The sequence below is a fragment of the Podarcis bocagei genome, assembly GCF_964188305.1.
Source record: "Podarcis bocagei genome assembly, chromosome: Z".
In the NCBI taxonomy this organism is placed as follows: domain Eukaryota; kingdom Metazoa; phylum Chordata; class Lepidosauria; order Squamata; family Lacertidae; genus Podarcis; species Podarcis bocagei.
Window position 1 is genome coordinate 17,276,317 of NC_138140.1, and position 21,984 is coordinate 17,298,300.

The 21,984-nt window shown below is 46.3% G+C and overlaps 1 protein-coding gene across 3 annotated transcripts; it reads right to left on the reverse strand.

Annotated features, from left to right (window-relative positions):
• Nucleotides 1-295: 295 nt before the first annotated feature.
• Nucleotides 296-21,725, reverse strand: ZER1 (zyg-11 related cell cycle regulator). 3 transcript variants are annotated; one of them, XM_081178721.1, is made up of 16 exons: nt 21,329-21,725; nt 16,053-16,351; nt 15,078-15,228; nt 14,135-14,565; nt 12,445-12,621; nt 11,659-11,773; nt 10,656-10,802; nt 8,842-9,015; nt 7,843-8,058; nt 7,383-7,424; nt 6,550-6,669; nt 5,159-5,274; nt 4,341-4,529; nt 3,891-3,988; nt 1,923-2,022; nt 296-724 (listed from the first exon to the last, which is right to left on the reverse strand). In XM_081178721.1, the coding sequence occupies exons 2-16, from the start codon at nt 16,208-16,210 to the stop codon at nt 667-669; spliced, it is 2,292 nt and encodes a 763-aa protein (XP_081034847.1). In that variant the 5' UTR covers nt 16,211-16,351; nt 21,329-21,725; the 3' UTR covers nt 296-666. The 3 variants fall into 3 exon arrangements, with proteins under 3 accessions (XP_081034847.1, XP_081034845.1, XP_081034846.1); XM_081178719.1 differs by having other exon boundaries at nt 1,923-2,025; nt 21,329-21,717; XM_081178720.1 differs by lacking the exon at nt 21,329-21,725 and adding an exon at nt 17,548-21,042 and having other exon boundaries at nt 1,923-2,025.
• Nucleotides 21,726-21,984: the final 259 nt, after the last annotated feature.

A 21,984-nucleotide genomic window follows, 5' to 3' on the forward strand; every position in this document is an offset into this window, starting at 1 on the left:
GGATGATTCTGTGATTCTTTTTATCTGTCCTGAACCTTCCAACATTCAGCTGCATTGGATATCCATGGGTTTTAGCATCAAGACGGAGAAAAACCTTTCTCTCTCTGCTTTCTCCATACCATGCATAATTTTATACACTTCTATCATGTTGTTCCTTACTTGACTTTTCCCTAAGCTAAAACACCCCTAAAAGAAACAGGGAAATTATTATTATACCCATTGCACAGCTAGATAATTGGGCTTACATTCATTTGAAGCTTTTCATATTCTCCAGAAAGCGCCAACAGACACAGGATATGGTCATTGCTTAATTTTCCTTTTTTTATATATATACAGAAATCATAAACATACACACAAACTCCAATCTGAACCATTTGAAACAAAACAAGACCAAAAAAAGAGGAAGTTGTAGTGGTAGAAGGGGTTAAGGGAGAAATTCATTATTTAAAGGAAAGGGATTGTTGTTGTGCAAAATGGTCCCCACAGCTGGTGCTACTCGGAAGCGCTTTTGTTTGCTGGGGGGTCTTTTTCAAAAGACGGACACACACACGTATTCATAAAGGCTTGTTCCAACTGCTAAGCTGTTGAGAAAGTCCAAACTATGTACAGTGAACGGGAGAGATGTCAAATGCAATGCTGGCAGGTGGTGGAAAGCCAGGGGTGCCTCTATCTAGATGTGTCCATGTTCTCGTCCATAAAGTTATTGCAGTATTCTATGACTTTCCTGGAAAGGAAACAGAGGTCAGTGATTTAGGAAATGGCAAGAAACACAGAATGAGATATGACTATTGTAAAACTTTTCCTCCCTCTCTTGTAACAACAGAACTTGTGGACATCCCCTGAAGCAAAGTGCTGGGAGTTTCAGGACAGATAAAAGGGACTTATTCACACAGCACATAGTTAAACTGTGGAACTCACTGCCACAAGAAGCAGTGATGGCCACCAACCTAGATGGCTTTAAAAAGAGGACTGGACAAATTCATGGAGGTGGAGAAGGCCATCAATGACTAGTAGTCACAATAGCTATGCTCTGCCTCCACAGTGGGAAGCAGTAATACTTATGGAAAACAGTTGTTGGAAATGGCAGGAGGGGACAGTGCTTTTGTGCTCAGGTGTTGCTTGTGGATTTCCCACTGCAGCATTTGGTCAGCTGCTGTGAGAATAGGATGCTGGACCAGATGGGCCCAGGGCTCTTCTTATGTTATTACTATTAAATTTATTACCTGTTCTTCATCAGTGGGTCTGAGGACTGGTTGCAACAATTTAAAGTTCATAATTAAAAGCAGATTACAGTCATAGGAATAGAGCGGGTCTCCAAAACACACATCTCAGGTGTCAAAGGCCAAAGATGCGCCTTCAGCATCTGCCGCCGGAAGCTGCATAGTGGAAGTGCCAGACACATCTCTGCAGTGAGGGAGCTCCGCAACTTAGGGGCTGCCACAGAGAAGGCCCTCTCCTAGGCCAGCCCCAAATATCTGAAGGAGGTGGAACTACCAAGAGGGCCCCCTCTGCTGATCTTAACAGCTGGGAGGGTCTGTAGGGAAGGAGGTGGTCGTCAGTCACTATTGACACACTGCTCCATGGCTGCATCTGCATTATAGCTTGAAGCAGTATCACACCACCTTAAACAGCTGTGCCTTCCCCCAAAGAATAATGGGAGCTATAGTTCGTTCAGGGTGCCCAGAGTGGTTAGGAGACCTCTCTTCCCCTTCAAAGAGCTACAGGTTCCAAGGTGGTTCAGTAACGGATTTCTCTTCCCAAGGATCTCTGTGAATTGTAGCTCTTCTGAAGGGAACAGAAGATGCACCTTTAACAAGCTACTGGCCCGGTATTCTTTAGAGGAGGCAGCAACTGTTTAAAAGTGGTACGATACCAATATAAATGTATAGTGCAGATGGGGCCTATTTCTCTAGAGGACTTACCTTCCCATCTCCTTCGTTTCTGGCCGGGCTGATGCCATTTTGATCATGTCGCTCAGGAGAAGGAGGCCACCTTCTTTGATCAGTAGAGGGCAGTATTTATCTGCTGTGAATGGGGAGGGGAAAAGATGAGTTTACAGTGGTACCTCGGGTTATATACGCTTCAGGTTACATACGCTTCAGGTTACACACTCCGTTAACCTAGAAATAGTGCTTCAGGTTAAAAACTTTGCTTCAGGATAAGAACAGAAATTGGGGCCCCATTAGCTAAAGTGGTGCTTCAGGTTAAGAACAGTTTCAGGTTACTGTATTTTTCACCCTATAGGATGCACCGTCCCTTAAGGCGCACCTAGTTTTTTTGGGGGAAATAAAGGGGGGGAATTATTCCCCCCCAGGCGCGGGGCTGGGGAAGCCCCAGCTTCCCTCGATCCCAGCCCCCAAACAGGCAGCTCTCTGCAAGCTGTGGGAGCCCAGCGCCGGCTCCCGCTGCTTGCGGAGAGGTGCGCGAAGCCTGGACACGCTGAGCTCAGCGCGCGCAGGCTCCAGCATGCAGGCAACTCTCCGCAAGCGGTGGGAGCCCAGCGCCGGGCTCCCGCTGCTTGCAGAGAGGTGCACAAAGCCTGGAGAGTGAGAGGGGTCGGTGCGCACCGACCCCTCTCGCTCTTCAGGCTTCAGGGAAAGGCTTCGCCCCATAGGACGCACACACATTTCCCCTTCATTTTGGGAGCGGAAAAAGTGCGTCCTATAGGGCAAAAAATACGGTAAGTATGGACCTCCGGAACGAATTAAGTACTTAACCCGAGATACCACTGTACTCCCAACTACACTGAATTATAAAAGGACAAGTGATCATATTTTGCTCTTAAAAGAGGGGCTGTCTACACTTCCCGATGCTGGGTTTGACTTCATTGATGGCAGAGGAACTCTACCCAGGAAAGGATATAAAAATAAGGTAGAAGGAAGAGAAATACCATCCTACTTGATGATCCTAAAAAATGTTTGGATACATCCATAGAAGTTATCCTGTAAGTTCAAAAAATTATTTTTCATTGAAGGTTCCCTGTCCTCCCATTTTTATCACATTATTCTTAACTGAATGTTTGCAGGGGAAGGGAATTGAAGAGCAAGAAGTAAACAATATTAAAATAAGAGATTAAGTAAGCAGAGATTAAAATAAGATGCCACATCAGAGTTGGGGAACCTGTGACCCTCCAGCTGTTTTTGGACCACAACTTCCATCTTCCTCTGAGATGATGGGAGTTGGGGGTCCAGCGACATCTGGGAGGTAAAAGAAAAACCTGCTGCCCCCACTATAAGAGAAACCACCTCTCTTGGGACGGAATGCCTCTTCTAAATAGAGGATTTCTGGCATTCCTCCTTCCATCTCATTCAGGAAGGAACACTGCTTCTTAGAGCAGGAAGGGGAATCTACAGTCTCGCAAATCTTCATTCAGTCATTTCATTCTTTTTAATAGTTCATATACCTCTTAATATAACAAACTCTCCAAGTGGTCTGCACAATTTGCAATCACATACATAAAGAGTCTAGGAAAACATGAGAACAGAAATACTGAAATTATGTCTATGGGCTGCTAGCAATGCTTCAAAGAAAATACATCAGTGATGCATTCTCACACCCTAAACTGTGACTAATTTTAACTACTGCTTGCTGAAACAACTCCCAGCAACCCCCCAGCAATGGCAAGGGATCATGGAAGTGAAGCCTAGGGGGTAGTTCAGTCAATACAGTGCGAGACTCTTAATCTCAGGGTCATGGGGTTCGAGCCCCACTTTGGACAAAAAGATTCCTGCATTGCAGGGGGTTGGACTAGATGACCCTTGTGGTCCCTTGCAACTCTTAACAATTCTATGATTCTAACATCTGGTGCGGATATTTCCTTAGAGGAACATTCTTAACTACCTAGTCTAAACCTCAGCTGCTGGAGTAGAGGTTTCTCAGGAGGGACTTACGGTAGACAGACACAAGGTTGAAAAGGGCCCACGTAGCCCAGTGCTGGCTCACTGGAGAGCTTCCTTGAGGGATGAGCCTGAGGATTGGCTCAAAAGACCTGAAAAGATGACAAAAAGCAGGGTAAAAAAGTGATCAGGAGAAAGAATGGGAAACCCAACATTCTGCAGGTATTTTGTGGAGGTCAAACAACAATGACAACAATAACCATTTAAAAATGGTAAAGGAAAATATTACAAAACTAATATTAAAAATACAAGGTTTTCCAGGCCAATGTGGGTAGGGGAAGTGAATCGCAGTTTAAGGATATGTCCGAGCCTAGCAAAAGCACTCAAGAGGGGGTGGAGCAGTACCCCTGAGGGTGGTGTCCTGGGGAGAGTCCTGAGGGCCAGAACTGAGAGGTTCACATTTGGTCCATGGGCCTGAGATTCCCCAGCCCAGTCTCTGCCTACCTGTAGTTGATGTTCCTCCTGGAATTGACATCCCACCGCTGGATAGCTGCCCACATCCGGTCAACCACCTCCTCCCTGCGGGGCTCACTGATCATCCAGGCTTCCGGGCCATCAAACATGATGTGGGAGAGGACTCCACAGGCATTGTAGGATACTTCAATGCCGTCAGCTTCACTGTCCAACAGGTTGCTGTTGTATATAAAATAGACGTATAAGCCAAACTGCACCAACCTTTAAAGCCCTGGGTACCTAAAAAGGATTTTTAGGATACCTTAAAGCCACCCTCTCAAAAGGATTTTCTCCTCTGCAATCTTCCAAGATCTGAGTTGTCTGTGGTTGGGACATGGGAAAAGGCCTCAGCTTGCTGGGCAGACCTAAACATCCCCAGCAAGGGAGGCCAATCACACACCTGATCTGATGGCTTTTCATTGCTATACCAGTTGGTGGGGAGAGTACCTTCCCACTGAGGGTCCAGCTTGTGAGCTTCCAATTGGTGCATCTGTTTGACCACTGTGAGGACTGGGTACCAGACTAAATGGCCAATAGTCTGATTCAGCAGGGCTCTTCTTATGTTCTATTTATTCACTCATTGCTGGAGGCAGGATGCCTCTGAAATCTAGTTGATGGGAATGAGGGGCTGCCGTTTCACTCGGGTTCTGCTTTTGGGTTTCCTGTTGGGACATCTAGCTGGCCACTGAGAACAGGGGGCTGGACTAAGTGGGCCACTTTGGTCCATTCCAGCAGCCAATCCCTTCAGATATTCTCTTTTACCAGAGAAGAAGAAGATGGTGGTGCTTAGCCCTAAAAGATGCACCCACCTGAATACACTGATGAACTGGGAGGTCATCAGTTGTGGGCGGAGCTCTTCCACCTCTGCCACGTTTCCCAGGAGGCCCAGCATGTTGCGATGCAGTTCTTGCTTGTCGGGAAATTCCTGCAGGGAAGGCAGGTGCGAGGAACAAAGATTTTAACAGAAGAGGGAGAGGGATTCAAAATGGTCATCATGCCAACCTCCCAGCCTACAGCAAGTCACCCTATGACTCCTCTAGATGTTCCTGGCCTACAGCTCCCAACATGCCTTCTGGCTGGGGCTGATGGGAGCTTGAGTCTAGCAGTATATGGAAGGTCACAGGTTCCCCACCCCAATCTAAGAAGAGGCATTTCACTTTCTCATAAGGGGAAGCTTCAGGAGACATTGTTGCATCTCTTGAGAAGGAAATGCCTCTTCTTAGATCAGCAGTGGGGAATCTGAACCAGAAAGAAGCATTTCTGCATTGCTTGCAAGCTGCTTTTTAGATCAGGGATGAGAGACTTGTGGCCTTCTAGTTATGATTAGACTCCAACTCCCACCATCCCTGGCTCTTGGCCAGGCTTGTTGGAGGCTGACAGGAGTTGGAGTCCAGCAACGTGTGGAGGGCCCCACAGGTTGCTCACCTCTGCCCTAACACACTTCTCACTTGGGGCCAATGTGAGACACTTTGCCACCCGAGGTAGAAAATGTTCTTGGCAACAGATACCCATGCACACACAGACACAGTGCACACGTCTGGTACATTGCTTCAAAGCATACCATTCATGAGAGTGTTCCAGTGATCTCACCCCCATGTATTTACTGAATGCATGAGAGAAGGTTTCAGTTTGGGTGGGAGAGGTTTATGCACATCACACCTCCGGGAAGCTCGCAAACAGGACCTGAGCACAACAACACTCATCCTACTCATGACTCCCAGCTACTGCCTTTGACAGTGGAGGTTGAATGTAAGGGTCCTGAAGGATCAGGCCACAGGCCAATCTAGTCCAGCATTCTGTTCCCCCAGTGGGCAATCAGATGGAATCCTACAAGCAGGTTGTTGAGTGCAACAGCACTCTTCCCCCTACCCTTGCTGAGATTCCCAGCAATTGGCATACAGAGACAGGGGAGGGAAAATGAAAGATTCTAGGGTAATAATCTAATTAATACATGAAGGAGTTAATTAATGCATGAAATAGGTTGTCCTGACAGGCTTGGCCAATGTCACTTCCCCTCACCTCGTGAGGATATGGGCAACCAAGCCTTTTGTTGTACTCATGCCCCAAAGGGAAGCCTATAAACAGGACCTGAGCACACCAGCAACTCCCCCACACTTGTGACTCCCAGTGACAGGCATTCAAATGTGATTATTCTGTTTCTGTAGTTCATGTAACTAATAGCGCTTGAAATTCTGCATACCTTCAAGCACTCCAAGAAGAGCTTCATGCCACTGTAGTTGAGGAACATTTCACAATTGTTTGGGGTCTCGTCTGTGATGTTCCACAAGGCGCTCCAGGAGAACTCCATCACTTGATCACACTGCCGGAGTAATGGAAAAGGAAAAAAGATTCAATCTATTGGAGTCTCTAAGGGGCTTCAGCCTCTGGCTTCTGTTTGGCTGGAAATCCTTATTTGTGTCCTCACCACCCATAGGAGTGTGGTGGGCAGGGACAACGGACAGCATGGTTTTGGAGGCAGCACTTTGGAATGCTGGAAAAAGTGAGGCATCCCCCTCAAAAGCAGCAGCAGTGTGTGTGATCAGCACCACCAGGGTTAAAATCCTGATGCTGCCCCCTGAAGGTCCCTGGGTAGTCTTGGGACAGTCTACCCCCCCCCCCACCTATCCTACTTTGCAGGATTGCTGTGATGGTGAAAGCCGGAGAAAAGTCAATACATTTCCTTGGAAGAAAGGGGCAGGAATGAAAATGTAATATGTTTGAAAGATTTGTTCTTTGGGGGAAAAGGTAAAATCTGGAGCTACCTGGGAGATCCTCAGGGTGATCTGTAAGTCACATGAACATAGAAAGGTGCCTTCTTCTGATTCAGACCATTGAGGTCCATCAGTATCAGTGCGGTCTACACTGACTAGCAACAGCTCTCCACGGTTTCAGGCTGGGGTCTTTACCACACTCTACCAGCCTTTTGTGGTTTGATTAAAACTATTTGATTTGATTTGTTCCTGGCTCTGGTGCCCTTGTGGGGTTTGCGGGGGGTGGGGGAGGGCAGGACAGAAAACCAGATCTGAGTCATACCGTTTTATCCAACAGCTTCTTCTGAATCAGTTTCAGCATGGTCTGTTGGTGGGAAAAAGAAGCTATGTAAATGTTTAGGATAATTGAGGCCAAGGGGTGATCACTGGATAAAGCAGGCCCAGGGGCCAAATGCTGTCCATCAGTTTCTTCTCTCCCCCCACCCAATGTGGCCCCCAGAACTTGGCCAAGGCTGTATCTCCCTCACCAGGCCACGTCTCTGTTGACCCTGCCCATCATTCACTTGGCATGCCCTCTTTTATCCCCTGATCTCACCCACTTCCAGCCTCTGGTCCTGACCACTTTTGGCTTCCCTGGCATGCCAGCCCCAGAAGGTTGCCTATAAGGGAATCTGGATGGTTTAAGTGGGAAAAGACTCTAGAAAGCGTCCTGGAAAGAAATTTTGGCTCAGCCTCCATTAGCATTGAGCAGACGCCTGAAGGCAGCGTTCACAAAAACCCACCATGACAAACCCCATCTTGCCCACAGCCTCCTTGTGGTCGTTGTCCACCTGGCACACCAGGGCATTACAAAGGTGCACCGCGATGCGCTGGATCGACTCGTCCTGCCGCGTTGGGTTTAGGATATTCAGGAGCAGCTCATTGACCCGCCGGTACTGGAACTCCACCTCCTCAGGGATGCTGAAGTTGCACAGAGTCAGGCAGCAGTTGCGCTGCACCTGGGGGAGGGAAGAAGGGAAGAAGTAGTGGTGACCAGGCAGCCAGAAAGGGCTGTCCTGCTTTAGGTGAGCTTTGGGCAATGCAGTCTCCCCAGTTTCCAGAAGGAAGCTGCCTTTCACTGAGTCAGACCATTACCCCACTGAGCTCAGCACTGTCTACACTGACTGGCAGTGGCTCTCCAGGTTTCAGGCAGAGAACATTCCCACATTCCTACATGGTGATCCTGACTGAACGTGGGACCTTCTGTTCGCAGTGCAGATGCTCTGCCCACCAAGCCACGGCACTTTCCATGTCTGCCAGAGACACCGGAGAGCTGCTGCTGGTCAGGAAGATATTTTGACATGGTAGAAGGCGGCTTTGTTAAGAGCAGAACTCTGAACCACTTGAAAAAGTCAGCAGTAATCAATCAATCAATCAATCAATCAATCAATCAGAAGCTTCAGCTAATAATTAACTGAAGCTTGCTTGGATTGTTCATAAGACGGCATGGGGATTTTAAATCAATGGAGATGCAAGTTAATTTGTTGCCCATTTTGATCCTGGTGCGTTTTTTCACAAGGAAGTTGAGAACTTTTGCTCTCAGCTCCACCTCTGAGCCACCAGGAGCAGCCAATCAGATGCTTTCCCCTGCTAGACTCCACCCCAACAGGCTCCACTCCTGATGCAAGATGCACTGCCCCTCTCCCTGACTCTACCTCTTGACTCGGGGGCCCCAGCAGACCTGGCCACCCAGGACCCACAATTATGTCAGTGAAATTATAAATTTGGCAGTGACCACTTACAGTGACTTCCTGGTAAGACTCCATGCCACTCAACACCACCTGGACAACCTGGCGCCGCAACTTGATGCTCTGCTCCAAGCGGTATTCTGCATTGGTGAGGTAGAACAGAGTGGCGCTTCCTGTCACCTGGATATTCTTATCGTATTTGTGGCACTTCAGAGCTGTTATAACTAGCTGTGGAAACGGAGCAGGAAAATGCCATTGTCACTCAATTTTTTCTTGATTTTATTTTTAGCTTTTTTGCAAACCATTTTTTGAGGGTGTTTTGTTTTTTTTTAAACCCACAATCAAGCAGGGTATACATTTTATGAAATAAATACAATTCTATAAGTCTGTGATTCTCCTCCATGAGAATGTAAGAGCCTGGGCAGATCAGAGAAAAAGTTCTCTCATATACAACGCCCTGGGGTCCTAAAAAATAAGGATTTTTATATTTCATTTAATAACTCATATAAAACAGAGAAAACAGCTGTAACAACATACAAAAAACAAAACTGTAACATAAGCATATAGAATAAGCACAACTGAACTTGGTTTAAGGTAACCAAGTATACATAAAGAATATCATCAAGTCTAGTTCCAGATTTGCCTGGCTTGTGACGAGAGCTGTCTTGAAAACGATGATTCCGTTGTCTATGTCGTCAAGGAACGCCAGATCAGACAGAAAGCACCTGGAGGGTCCAATCCTTGTTGGAATCTCAAATTATGCACAATTTTCTCCATTATAGCTCTGCTCCAGAGTGAGTGGTCCAGTGTTTGATTTGGGGCTGTTTTCCACTGAGGTGCAATTACTCTTTGTATAAGCTTTGAAGATTATCTGTTGCTGCTACCAGTGGGGATCTCAGAAAACAGCAACAGAAATTGCCGGCATTTGGCTGTTCATCCCATATTCGGAATGGAAACCAATCCAGTGAATATAATAGGTATCTGCTGTTGTTGCTGCTTTCAGTCGGGGGACTGAACCCAGGACCATTTGCATGCAAAGCAGATGATCCACCTTTCCTTCTAAATAAAGTAAGGTTCTAGTCCTCCTGGGTTCTAGTCCAGCCCTGAATAGAGGGCTGAATTAAATAAGAACATTGGGAGCTGTCTTATACCAATCAATCTCAGTGCTGTCTTCACTGACCAGCAGCAGCTCTACAGGATTTTTACAGGGAGGTTTATTTCCAAACCTTACCCAGAGGTGCTGTTGAGGATTGAACTTGGGACTTTCTGCGTGTAAGGCAGATGCTCTATCACTGAGGTATCGCCCTTCTCTTAAAACATAGGAAGCTGCCTTATACGAGATCACACCATTAGTCCCATTGTGCTGACTGACAGCAGCTCTCCAGGCTTTCGGATAGAGCATTCCCACTCCAGCACTACTTGGATATTCCATTGGGAATTGAACCTGGAGCGTTCTGCATACAAAGCAGATGCTGTACTACCGAGCTATGGCCCTTTCTCAAAAAAGAGAATAAAAGAATCATAGAATTGCAACTGCAATGCAGGAATATCAAATAAAGCATCCATGACAGACAGCCATCCAAACTCTGCTTAAAAACATCCAAGGAACGGGAGTTCCCACACCTTCTGAGGGAGTCCATTCCACTATTAAATGGCTCTCACTGTCAGAAAGTTGCTCCTTTTGTTTAGTTGGAATCTTCTTTCTTGTAACTTGAATCAATTGGTTTGGATCCTACCCTCCGGAGCAGGAAAAACCAGCTTGCTCCATATTCTATGTGACACCTTTTAGCTATCTGAAGATGGCTATTGTAACTCCTCTCAGTCTCCTAGTCCTCATGGTTCAGAATAAAAGACTACGACTCGCTCACCTTGAGGGCTCTCAGGTGTTGGTTGCAGTGCTCAATGCGAGTGATGTCAAAAAGGTTGTTGATGGCTCGAGACGTGATCTCAGGACGATGCTCGGTATATGCCTCAATGGCGTTGAGCACTTGCTCTTCACTCTTGCCCCCAGTAACCTGGCATGGAGAATGGGGACAGTTCAGAGGTGGCACAGGAGGTGTGAAGTATGGGGAAGTGGGTAGAGCACTGGGTTTTGGGATGGGGAAGACTTGGCTTCAAATCCCCAAGCACATGTTTCACTTATTTTGTTTATATATTTTGGATCCCAAAGGGGTCCAGAGCTGCAAACAACAAGCAATAAAACAGCTTTAACATGTTTAAAACATCTTTAAAAACAGTGCAGAGGCAGACTGACAGAAAGATCTCAACTTAAAGTGCGTGTTGGAATAGGAAGGTCTTCAGCAGGCGCTGAAAAGGCAATAAAAAATGCACCTGTCTAACATTTTAATGGAACAAAATTCCAAAGTGCAGGTGCTGCTATACTAAAGGCCCAATTCCTACATTGTGGCTAATGGATCTCCTGAGTCGACAGTATCTGCAGGAGGCCCTCACCTGCAGAGTGCAGTGTTCAACTGAGTATATAAAGGGTGAGAAAAACTTTTAGGTATTTTCTACTTAAGACCACTGAAATCGCTGATGGGAGCAGATTAGATTGTGGGGTCAGTAATTTATTTATGTTACCAAATTATGGATGGCGCTACGTGAATAATATAATGATCTCCCAGTGTAGCCTATGTGTGAGTGTGGGTGTGAAATCCTATTGAGAGCTATGTTTTTTGAACACATTGGCACAAATCAGATCAGTCCCTTTCAGAATCCATGAAGATCATATTCCTCAAGAAGACCTAATATGCATCTATGAGCTGTGTTATTCCGCCAAACGATTAAAAATATTTTTCCCTCAGCTAAAAAGATGCCTCAGTAGCAGATATAGTTATTATGAATACTTTTTGCCGTCTATTCTTGCTTTACCTTGTAGGCTGGGATGTGTGAGAGATGGCAAAGGGAGGTCTCGAAAAGGCCCAGGAACTGGAGAGGCTGCTTCAGGTTCCTGAAAGGGGTGATGCTGCTCATTTCAGGGCTGATGCTGGGGGAAAATAGGAAAGACATGAAAAACCTCACCCAAGAGAAGCAGGCCGCTGGTCAGTCTGGCTAGTATGACTCTGACTGGCAGCAGCTCTCCAAGGTTCCGCCTTCAGCTCCCCCAAGAACCTTTTAACTGGTAGATGCTCAGGGTTGAGCCTGGGACCCTCAGCACTCAAAAAAGAAGAATGTGTGGATTGAGTTGTGGCTCATTCCAGTCTTCTGTGCACATCAACCGAGTCAGGCCAGTGCCCATTTAGTTGTCTTCAGCAGGGATGGGCACCCTGTTACCCTCCAAACATGGTGGGGCTCCAACTCCCATAAATCCTGGCCAATGACCATGATGGCTGGGGCTGATGGGAGTTGGAGTACAATAATATGTGAACACCCACTGGTTCCCCACTTCTGAGGTTCCCTTGTGAGGAATGTGTCTTCTAAATAGTGGCATTCCTCCATTTCTTGCACGCAGTATGGAATGCTCCTTCTTAAATCAGGGATGGCAAACCTGTGGCCTTCCAGCCATTGATGGACTACAGCTCCCATCATCCCTGACCTATTGGCCATACTAGCTGCTGGAGGCTGATGTGAGCTGTTGGGAGTCTAGTAAGATCTGGAAGGACCCCAGGTTCCTCTACCCCTGTTTAAAGCCACCAATATGGCTCCCATCTGACTCACCTTGTCTGGCCCACTTTCTCGTCCTCACTAGCAGAGGAGCAATTCTCCAACATGATGTGGCCAGAGATGTCCAGAGAGGTGAGGTTGACCAGGTTCTCCACAAAGAGGTTCAGGACCTGCTGGGTCAATTTGAATTTGTAATAACTGGAGAGGCGGTCCCTGGAGATGTCCAAGTGCCTGGGAACAAGGAAGAACAGAAGCATGACGGCAAGATAGAAGTGTGTAAAACTATGTATGGCAAGGAGAAAGAGACTAGAAAGGAGTCATTCTCCCTCTCCCATAACACTTGAACTTGGGGGGGGGGGCGCGGGGAAATCTAATGAAACTGAATGTTCAGTTTCACCCCTTCAGGGTGATGCATGGAACTCTTTCCCACAGGAACAAATGATGGCCACTAACTTGGCTGGCTTTCAAAGAGGATTAGACTAATTCATTGAGGAAGACAAGGCTATCAATGGCTACCAGCCACAATGGTTATCCTCCGCTCCCATGACTGGGAAGCAGAAATGCTTCTGAATACCAGTTGCTGGGAATCACAAGTGAGAACAGTTGTGTTGTGCTCAGGTCCTGCTTGTGAGTTTCCCAGAGACACACAGTTGGATGCTGAACTAGACGGACCAGGGGCTTGATCCAGCAGGGCTCTTCTTATGATAATAATATTTATTACTAGGTGCTGTGGCTCCTGCTCACCAACCCTTCTTACTCTTTGCCATTCCTCCACACCTGACCAACAATGCCTTCCCCCTCATTAAACAGTTCACATGAGCTGGCCTGCTGTCCCTCACACTACACTTGCAATGGCTGCTTCTTGGCAGCTACGCAAATTGCAGAGTGTGCCCAACCCCTTCCATTGCCACATATATTGGAAATTGATATTTATTTATCTATTTAGTTAGTTTGTATATCACCCTTCATCTATAGATCTCAGGGCAGTTCACAACATAAAAATACAGTATAAAAACACAAACTACGTAATAAAAATAAGAACAAAAACAAACCAATAATCCCCCCTCCCGTAGCACATTTGAAAGGGTATCAGATGTTAATTAGCCAAAGACCTGGTTGAAGAGGAAGGTTTTCGCCTGGCACCTAAATATATCTATTTTAGCTCATTCCTTCTGCATTTCTGCTACAGTTATTTTTATAAGGTTCTTACTGTGAATAAATATTGGGTTTTCATGGGTTTTATAGGGTAATAGTCAAATAAGTTGTACTCAGAGAAGTGCTGTTGGTTTCAATGGCTCTATTCTAGGGATGACCTTGAGCTTTGGCTTACAGCAAGGAAAGCATTTAAGCACATGCTGCCTGGGGGCTCATGGGAGTTGCAGTCCAAAACACCTGGAGGACAGCAGGGTGGAGGAGCCCGAGCTAAATGCCTGCAAAAACAGTCACATACTTGGGGTAGAAATTCAATCAATTAGAAAGGCATTATCTTGTGGCAACGAGTTCCACAAGTTGGCTCTATCCTGGATGGAGAAGTTAACAATCAGGTCAACCCAGCCTTTGCTAACTCAGTGCTCCCCAGGTGTTTCAGACTACAACAACCATCCATGAAGGCTGGGGGTTGGTGGCAGTTGTAGTAAAAAAACATGCAGGCTGGGGACTGATGGGGGTGCTAGTCCAGCCAGGCTAGTAAAGGCGGGGCAAAGTGGCTGCAAAAACAAGCGGGTCAACAGCACCACCAGCTGACCTGAGCTTACGCAGTTGGGCGATGGCCTGAACATGCTCCTCACAGAGGTCCATGTTATAAAGCACCAGGGAAGCCAAGCTGTCCTTCCATTGGGTGAGGAAAAAGATGTCGTTGAGCTGGATCCCAGAGAGGTCCAGTGCAGTCAGTGAAGTCAGAGGTCGGAGCAGGCTCTCCACATTCACCCCTTTGGTCATCTGGCCCAAGTTGAGGAACCGCAGGCGGTGGAAGCCCTCAAATGTGAAGTCCTTGACCAAGACCTGGCGGGTTGGGTTTAAGTCGTCCTCGCAGCCCCCTGGATTCTCCTCCTCATAGAAAATGTTGGTGCAGCCGAAGAGGCTGAGGGAGACAAGGGTGGGGCTGAAGCTTTCCAGGGTCTGGAGGCTCTTGGCTGTCAGTTTCTCGCAGTTTGTCAAGAATAATTCGACCAGGTCCTAAGGGACGGAAAGGTAGAGTGAAAAGTTAGAAAAGTTTGGCTGACTTGGTTTCAGGCAGCTTCTCATGTCCCTATGAAAGATTAGGTTTGGGAACGATCCTGTGCCCTGGAGAGTGGTGCCTTCTGTGGAAGATGCCAAACAGAGGGAATGTCTGTTGCTCAGTGATAAAACAACTATTTTGCATGCAGAAGGCCCTAGGTTCAATCCACCATTGCATCTCTAGGTAGGGCTGGGGAAAAGACTTCTATTCCTATTTAATTCAGCTCTTTATTCAGAATCATGAGGACTAGAATCTGATTTTATTTTTTAGGGAAAGAGCATACAGCTCAGCAGCAGAGCATCTGCTTAGCATGCAGAAGGTCCTAGGTCCAATCCCCCATGGCCTCTCCAGGTGGGACTGGGAGAGACCCCTGCCTGAACCAGCAATATTCACTGCCAGTCAGTGTAGACAATGCTGAGTTCAAGGGACCAATGGTTCAATGCTACAAATTGGCTTCTTCTGTTCCTACCTGTTTTCGGATGGCTTCCAGGTCCTGATCTTGCACAATATCCTCCCGCAAATGGATTCTTGCCAGCCTGGTGCTCCGTGGATCTGAGAAGAGCGTGAAGAAGTTCTCATTGTGCTCAAAGATAGTGTCGGCGTTTACCAGCTCCACATACCTATGTTTAGAGACAGAGATCAAGGTGGGGAAACGATCTGAGTATTTTTCGTTAATCAAACATCAGCAGACAGAGGGGCTTGGGTTTGGCCGCCAGAAATAAGGATCCAAATCTTTGCTTAGCCCTGAAGCCCTTCATGGCTCCTTCCTGAACTAATAGAATTTTTCCACCTACACTACCTCACAGGGTAAGTCATGAAGATTAAATACAAAAAAGGATACATTGCTACTCATGTGTAAGCCTTATATATTAGGGCACTTAAGAAATTTAAATACAGTGGTCACATCCAGACCATACATTTAAGGCACACAGCTTCAACCAATAATCATGGGAATTGTAATTTGTTCAGGGTGCTGGAAATTGTAGCTTTGTGGGCCGTAAACTCACAGAGTTATATTCCCACTACCTTTAACAAACTACAGTTCCCAGGATTCTTTGAGGGAAGTAATGTGCAGCACAGATGTGACTCAAGTCTGTTTTCTGAAGCATGTGCCACCGTGCTCAAGACTTTACCATGAACCTCAGGAATGAGCAGAACTAGTAAGAAATTCAGCAGCAGAGCATATGCTTTGCATGCACAAGATTCCAGGTTCAACCTCCAGCATCTCAAGTGAAAAAGACTCCTGCCTGACACTCCAGAGAGCCATTTCCAGCCATACAAGGCAGAGCTAGATGGAGCAAGGGTCTGACTCTGTGTAAGGCAGGTTCTTTTAGAAGCATCTCTCTGCCAGGGACTGAAGTGACCAGGCTAGGATAGTGAAGATAAGGTGCTCCCAAATACAATAAATAAATAAATAAATAAATAAATAAATAAATAAACTTACTCATTGACAAGTCTGTCACAAATCTCACTCGGCAGGAAGATGTCTGGGTGGAGACGGAGTGTCTCATTGTCCAGCAAGTAGCAAAGAGTCCCCTCCAAGTTGTAAAGACAATAATCTGTGCAGAGGGTCATCAGAGGGTCTGGGCTGTCGGAAGCCATCTTGTGGCAGTGAACAGGGGAAGACCAGGGAGAGTGAGGGAGAAGGGGCAAATGTGGGGCAAAAAAAGTGCTTCTTCGTCCCCACCTGGAGTTCCTGTTCCTTTGTTTTAGGGATATTCCCCACTGGACTTTGCGGGAATGCTGCAGGCCGATGGTGGCGGGGTGGAGAGAAGAAGATAAATCAGAGAGTGGGGTGGGACATTTTCCACCACAAAGCACAGAAGTCCTTGCAATATTTTCCCACCCTCAAGCCAAACAAAGATTCAGTTTCAGTGGCCTGAAGGCAGACCAAACAGGGATGGGTGTGTGGTAGTCTTGGATACCAAAACTCAACCTTGACTAAATGTCTAATGAAATGGGGGTGGGGGGGGTAAAGGGGGATTTATGGGGTATTTTAAGGGACACAAAGGAGGGGTAGACAACATGGTGCGCTCCAGATGCCTTGAACTACAACCCCCTACTCCTCGACTATAGCTAACGGGAACTGTAGTCCAGCAAAGTCTGGAATGCAGCAGGTTGGGGAAGGAGCCTCCAGTCCATTCAAGCAACATTAAAATTACACACACACACACACACAAACACACACACACCACTTTATTTTATTACATTGTTCTTCCACTGCTCCCCAAGGAACATAGGCTAGCATACATTGTTCCCCCTCAATTTTAATCTCACAACCTGAGAGATAGTTTGATGAAGAGGCAGTGTATCCTGCTTTACAGAGAAGAGGCCTCTATTGGAAGGCTCTTATTTTGAAGAGCTGCCTGAAGTCCAATTTTGGCTTAAGGGGGAAGAATCCCAGGAAGCAGAGGAGCATCAGCAGAAAACAGCTGGGCAGTAGAGTAAGCAGCTGGGCAGTAGAGTAAGCAAGCAGGCTGCTGCTCAGCTGGTCACAGTCTTCACAATACCCCACTGAGGTGAGCTTTACCTTTCTTTCTATTCAAATTATAGTCATTATATCTAAATTTGCATATACATGTATAGATCAGCATATGCACATTTTCTGCAAATGTGTCCCCACATCTGTCTTTTTCAATAATGTGCAAGTGACTACCTTAGTAGCCCAGAGAGAGAGAGAGAGAGAGAGAGAGAGAGAGAGAGAGAGAAAGAGAGAGAGAGAGAAAGAAAGAAAGAAAGAAAGAAAGAAAGAAAGAAAGAAAGAAAGAGTGCATTAAAAAGCAGTGTTAATAAAAGAAAAAAGAAAAAATATGCACATTACAAACTTTTACACCATTTATCAAATATGTGAGAAAGAGACAATTACAAAGAGCCATGAAAACTTACAAACTACCTAAAATAAAGTGAACTTGCAATATCAGATTTTACTAGGTTCTTACAAATTCTTGACTTAGTTTTTCGTTTTTTCTTGTTTTTTAAATAAGTTCAAGAAGATTCAAGAAAAGGGTAAGTTCAACGCTGTTCCTGGTAGCTGTGAGGTCCACATGTTATGGGATTGCCCCCAAAATCCAACCCTTCTTGTCCTACAAGAAATATGCAAAGTAACTAAACAGAAGCCACCCCAGAACTGATCCTATTGAATATATTCCAAGACAATAGCACACACATTATAAAGAGCTTATAACCCACCTACTCTCAGCATCCAGAAGCATTGTAGCCAGACACTGGAGAGACCTGTCACGAGTGAACATGGACCACTGGTACAAAATTGTATGGGAAACAGCCTTCCTAGAAAAGCTAACCAACATACTGAAACTGAAAAGGGGACAAATAAAAGAGGACGCATTCGCCTCAGAGTGGCTGCCCATTATTACACACACAGTCCAACAAGACAACAAGAACCCACCGTTAGCACACAAATCAATATGCTTGACTTGACTCAACAACCCCACCGCAAAGAAATCTGCAGTCAACTGAAGGTAACCATCCATGCCCTGGGCTCCCCCCAAAAAACTTTCTAACTGCCAATGAAAACTAATAAATGAAAAGAAAGAGAATCTACCCAAGTGACGATGACACAAAAACCTCACACATACACTAAGTAAAAGAATGTAAGTTTACTACCACCCGTCCCCTCAATCTCTCTCCCTACCTCTCTTCTCCCCCAACCTTATATTGTATACAACATTAATGGCTCACATCAAATGTAACTTATCCATAGAAAAGACTTTGCAACCTGAAATTAGACACAAAGCAATACTTTTCTAACCCAATAAAATCTTTAATAAAAGCTTTTAAAAAAACAAAACCATTTTCATCCAGCGCCTAAATATCAAGACATTTAGCACTTTTCTAATTCCAGGTGGGAACTCATTCCAGATGGCTGGAGCTGCAACATTAAAAGCCTAGCCTTTACTGCATACATAGCACACCTCTGGGGCATGCAGTACTCTCAGCAATGTCCCACCTGAGCAACAAAGTTGACCAGCAAGGATATGGGGGCGAGGCAATTTTTTAGGTAATCTGATCCCAAGGTGCAGGAAGCAAAACACTGAACTGCACCCCATAGCACACTGGATTCTCTTCCAAGATATAAAAAGATGGCAGGCACTAAATACTTATTTTAAAAATAAGTAACCTTCCTAAAAATGCACAGCTTAATTAACTGTGTGTGCCTTTTTAGTTAAGGAAAATAGTTATTATGGCTACTAGCCACCACTCAGTTAAAACCTATGTTTGACCTCCACTGTTGGAGGAAATATCTCACTTGCTGGCAATTGCAGGTGGGCAGAGAGCTCCTGTGCTCAGGTCCTGATTGTGAGCTTTCCATTGGAGCATCTGATTGACCACTGTGAGAACAGGATGCTGGACCAGGTGAATCACTGGCCTGATCCAGCACTTCTCTTCTTATGGCCTTGTAACTGATTAAAGGTTGCAGCTCTACTACTTGCCCAAAGACTTGAAGTCTAGTGTTACTCCCGCTTCTCAAGGCAGGCTGTGCCAACCTCAAGTAAACTGTGCACCTGAGTAAATCCCTTTTATAGCCTTCTGACAATCTAGCACTCTTTTATAAGCTGCGTAACCTTCCTAGCCAGGGCAACAGAATTGCATGATCATAAGTCATTGCTGCAGCCAATGCTGCAGTTGCAGTCAAGAAGGGAGGTGTGGTGGAAGAAGACAGCAACACAGACCAACATCCAGAGTGGACTAAACCAGACCATTAGATTCCAGCAGAGCCTACAGTTTTGAAGAGGAAAGTGCTTTGACCTTCCTGCTGATGTTCCCATGGATCCCCACAAACAAAAAACTTGGAACAAATCAAAGGCAACCTGCCTCTTCACCTTCCCTTTGCATGAAAGTCTGAAGTTATTTCAGAATATGATACTTAGTGCATGTGCATTAGAAGTCAGTTTTCCACTCAAATCTATGTGTGCTCCTTCCAAATGATGTAGATATCAGATACAGGAGGAAAAGAATGAGACTGACCCTGCAACATCAGATTTAAATCTGATGTACTAGTATTCTTCAAGCCTTTATTCCACATTAACTTGAGATCTGTATGTACCATCGTACTTGATTTAAATGGGATGGTACGTCAGTTTCATACACAAGCATTGTTGAACACTCTGTTTAACAACACGTAGAGTTGCCAACTTTACAAGTATTGTCTGTAACTGACGTTTATCAGCTATTCATCTGCAGCAAATTAGCAGGTGGCATAAGGTTTATCTCCAGGCTGTGAAGAGCCTCATGGTGCTAATTTCTGCAGATCAAGCGTACACAGAATCAGGGTAGTGATTAGAATGTCAGGTTTGAATCCCCACACACTGTCATGAAGTTCACTGAGTGACCTGGGGTCTATCACAAATCTCTTAGCCCAACCAACCTCACAGGGTTGTTGTGACGAGAAAAGGAGAACTCCATGTAGAAAAGGCAAGAACAGAAATGCAATAATAAATGCATGACATTTCAAAAACAGAAATTTAAGTCCCAAATAGTTGCTCTGGGCAAAGGTAACTGATTGATCCTCCACTAACATCTACTTTTTTTTGTCCTCCTCAGTTCCCAGTGGGCATTTGGGGCATTGGGACATTTTATAACCATTCAGCAGCCATCAGGCGCTCCACACCATCCTCTGTGTTTTCTTTTTCCACCCTCAACATTCCTGCCATTCTGCATACACATAGTGCCTTCCAATACAACTTTTAAAAACTAAAACAGTCTATTTTCTGCAACTGATCAATAAGTATATTTATCTGCAGGAGGGAGTATTGGGGAAATGGATTTACCAGGAGAGTCCTTTCTATGCATCATATTTTGAGGCATCTCAGCTGACACAGAGCCCACAGCACCAGATTATAGTGGGTAGACACCACATTTTCCTATGGAGCAAGTGGATTCCTGAGGCTTCCTCTCGTTTTACGGAATATTTATTTATTCATCTTATATACTGCAGTTACATGCTACTTGTAGTTTAGGAGCAGCATTACTATATCCTGCACCAGAGGTGGAAAACCCTTTGGTTTCCAGATGCATCTGGACTTCGACTCCCATCATCCCTGACCATTGGCCATGCCATTTGGGGTTGATGGGTCTGGAGTCCAACAATACCTGGAGGGCTGTAGGTCCCCACTAGTGCCCTATGAACACTCACTCACCCCAAGTGGATCTGAGGCAAAGCTGTCTGAAAGGTGCTGTGCACCACTTTCCCTGTGAGTCTCCCCCATTCCCAGCAAAAGAACCTGCACAGATATCTGCCTTGGCACATATGCCATAGGCAAAACACAGGTGGGTTTTGGACAATACATCATTTGTCAACCCCTCCTCTCAACAAGTGGCCCTCAAGGCTGAGATTTTCCAGTGATGGAATTTCAAGGTTGTGGTGAGATATGGGTTACTAGCTTTCTGAAGAATGTGCACATATTGGTACCTTTGCCACCCTCCTCTCAACAGGTGGGTCTCAAGGGGCTTGATATCCTTCCAGTGGCGGGGTTTCGAGGTTTCGCCAACCCACCCACTGGGCCCACCGACTGCGCCCTTGCATCGAGTAGCTCCCATGCAATTTGGGTGGGGTGGAGTGGGGGGGTGCTGCCCATAATCTCCGCCCCCGCCACGTTGCAGCAGGGTGGATCCCAGCGGGTCCTCCACCCCTCCCAGCAATGCACGAATTGCTCCCAGGGTACCACTACCACCTTCCCCATCAGTCACACGCGCACTCACCTGGCTCCCCGGCTCCCTGGACGAAAGAGAGTGTCCGGGTTGGAGTTGGTTCCGTTTCCGGTAGGGATAAGAGAGAAGGGGCGGAGGGGGGGCTGGATAGAGATTAAGCGAAAGAAAAGCTGCGGGGGGGAGTCCCTAGTTCCCACCCGGGTCCCCTCTCTTTCTTTCCCAATTCTCTCTCTCTCGATCGCTCTCTCCACCCCGCCGCAAGCAGCAGCAGCACCAGCCGCTGTCAACAAATCGCAACGTCACTTCCGGCAGCCGGTCTCCTCTCCTTTCCTACAGAATCAGAATGACGTGTCTTTCTCCCCTTCCCTCCCCTCCCAGAAAATAAGGCTACGAGCGGAGGGTTCCGACCCGTCCATTTCACCTCGCAGATTTGGATCGCACATCCACGCTATAAACCTCTGAAGATCTTTGGCTTCCACCGCCTCACCCAGCAAAGAATCATGGGAACTGTAGTTTGTCCAGGTTGCCGAGGGGCTGTCCTGTAGCTTTGCGAGGGTGACGCTACAGTTCCCATGATACTTGATGGGAGTGTTTGCTCTAAATGTGCAGTTAAGTGTATGGTGTGGATGTGACCTCTAAAGGAGATTTCCCCCTTATCACAGCGACCTGGCCGTTGGCCATGCTAGCTAAGGCTGATAGGAGCAACA

Coding starts and splice junctions, on each gene's coding strand:
- ZER1 (XM_081178719.1), bottom strand. CDS start 16,210: ATGGCTTCCGACAGCCCAGACCCTCTGATGACCCTCTGCACAGATTAT. Junction 10,803..11,658: donor CACACATCCCAGCCTACAAG/GTAAAGCAAGAA, acceptor TCTCCATGCCAG/GTTACTGGGGGCAAGAGTGA. Junction 7,425..7,842: donor GCAAGATGGGGTTTGTCATG/GTGGGTTTTTGT, acceptor TCCCACCAACAG/ACCATGCTGAAACTGATTCA.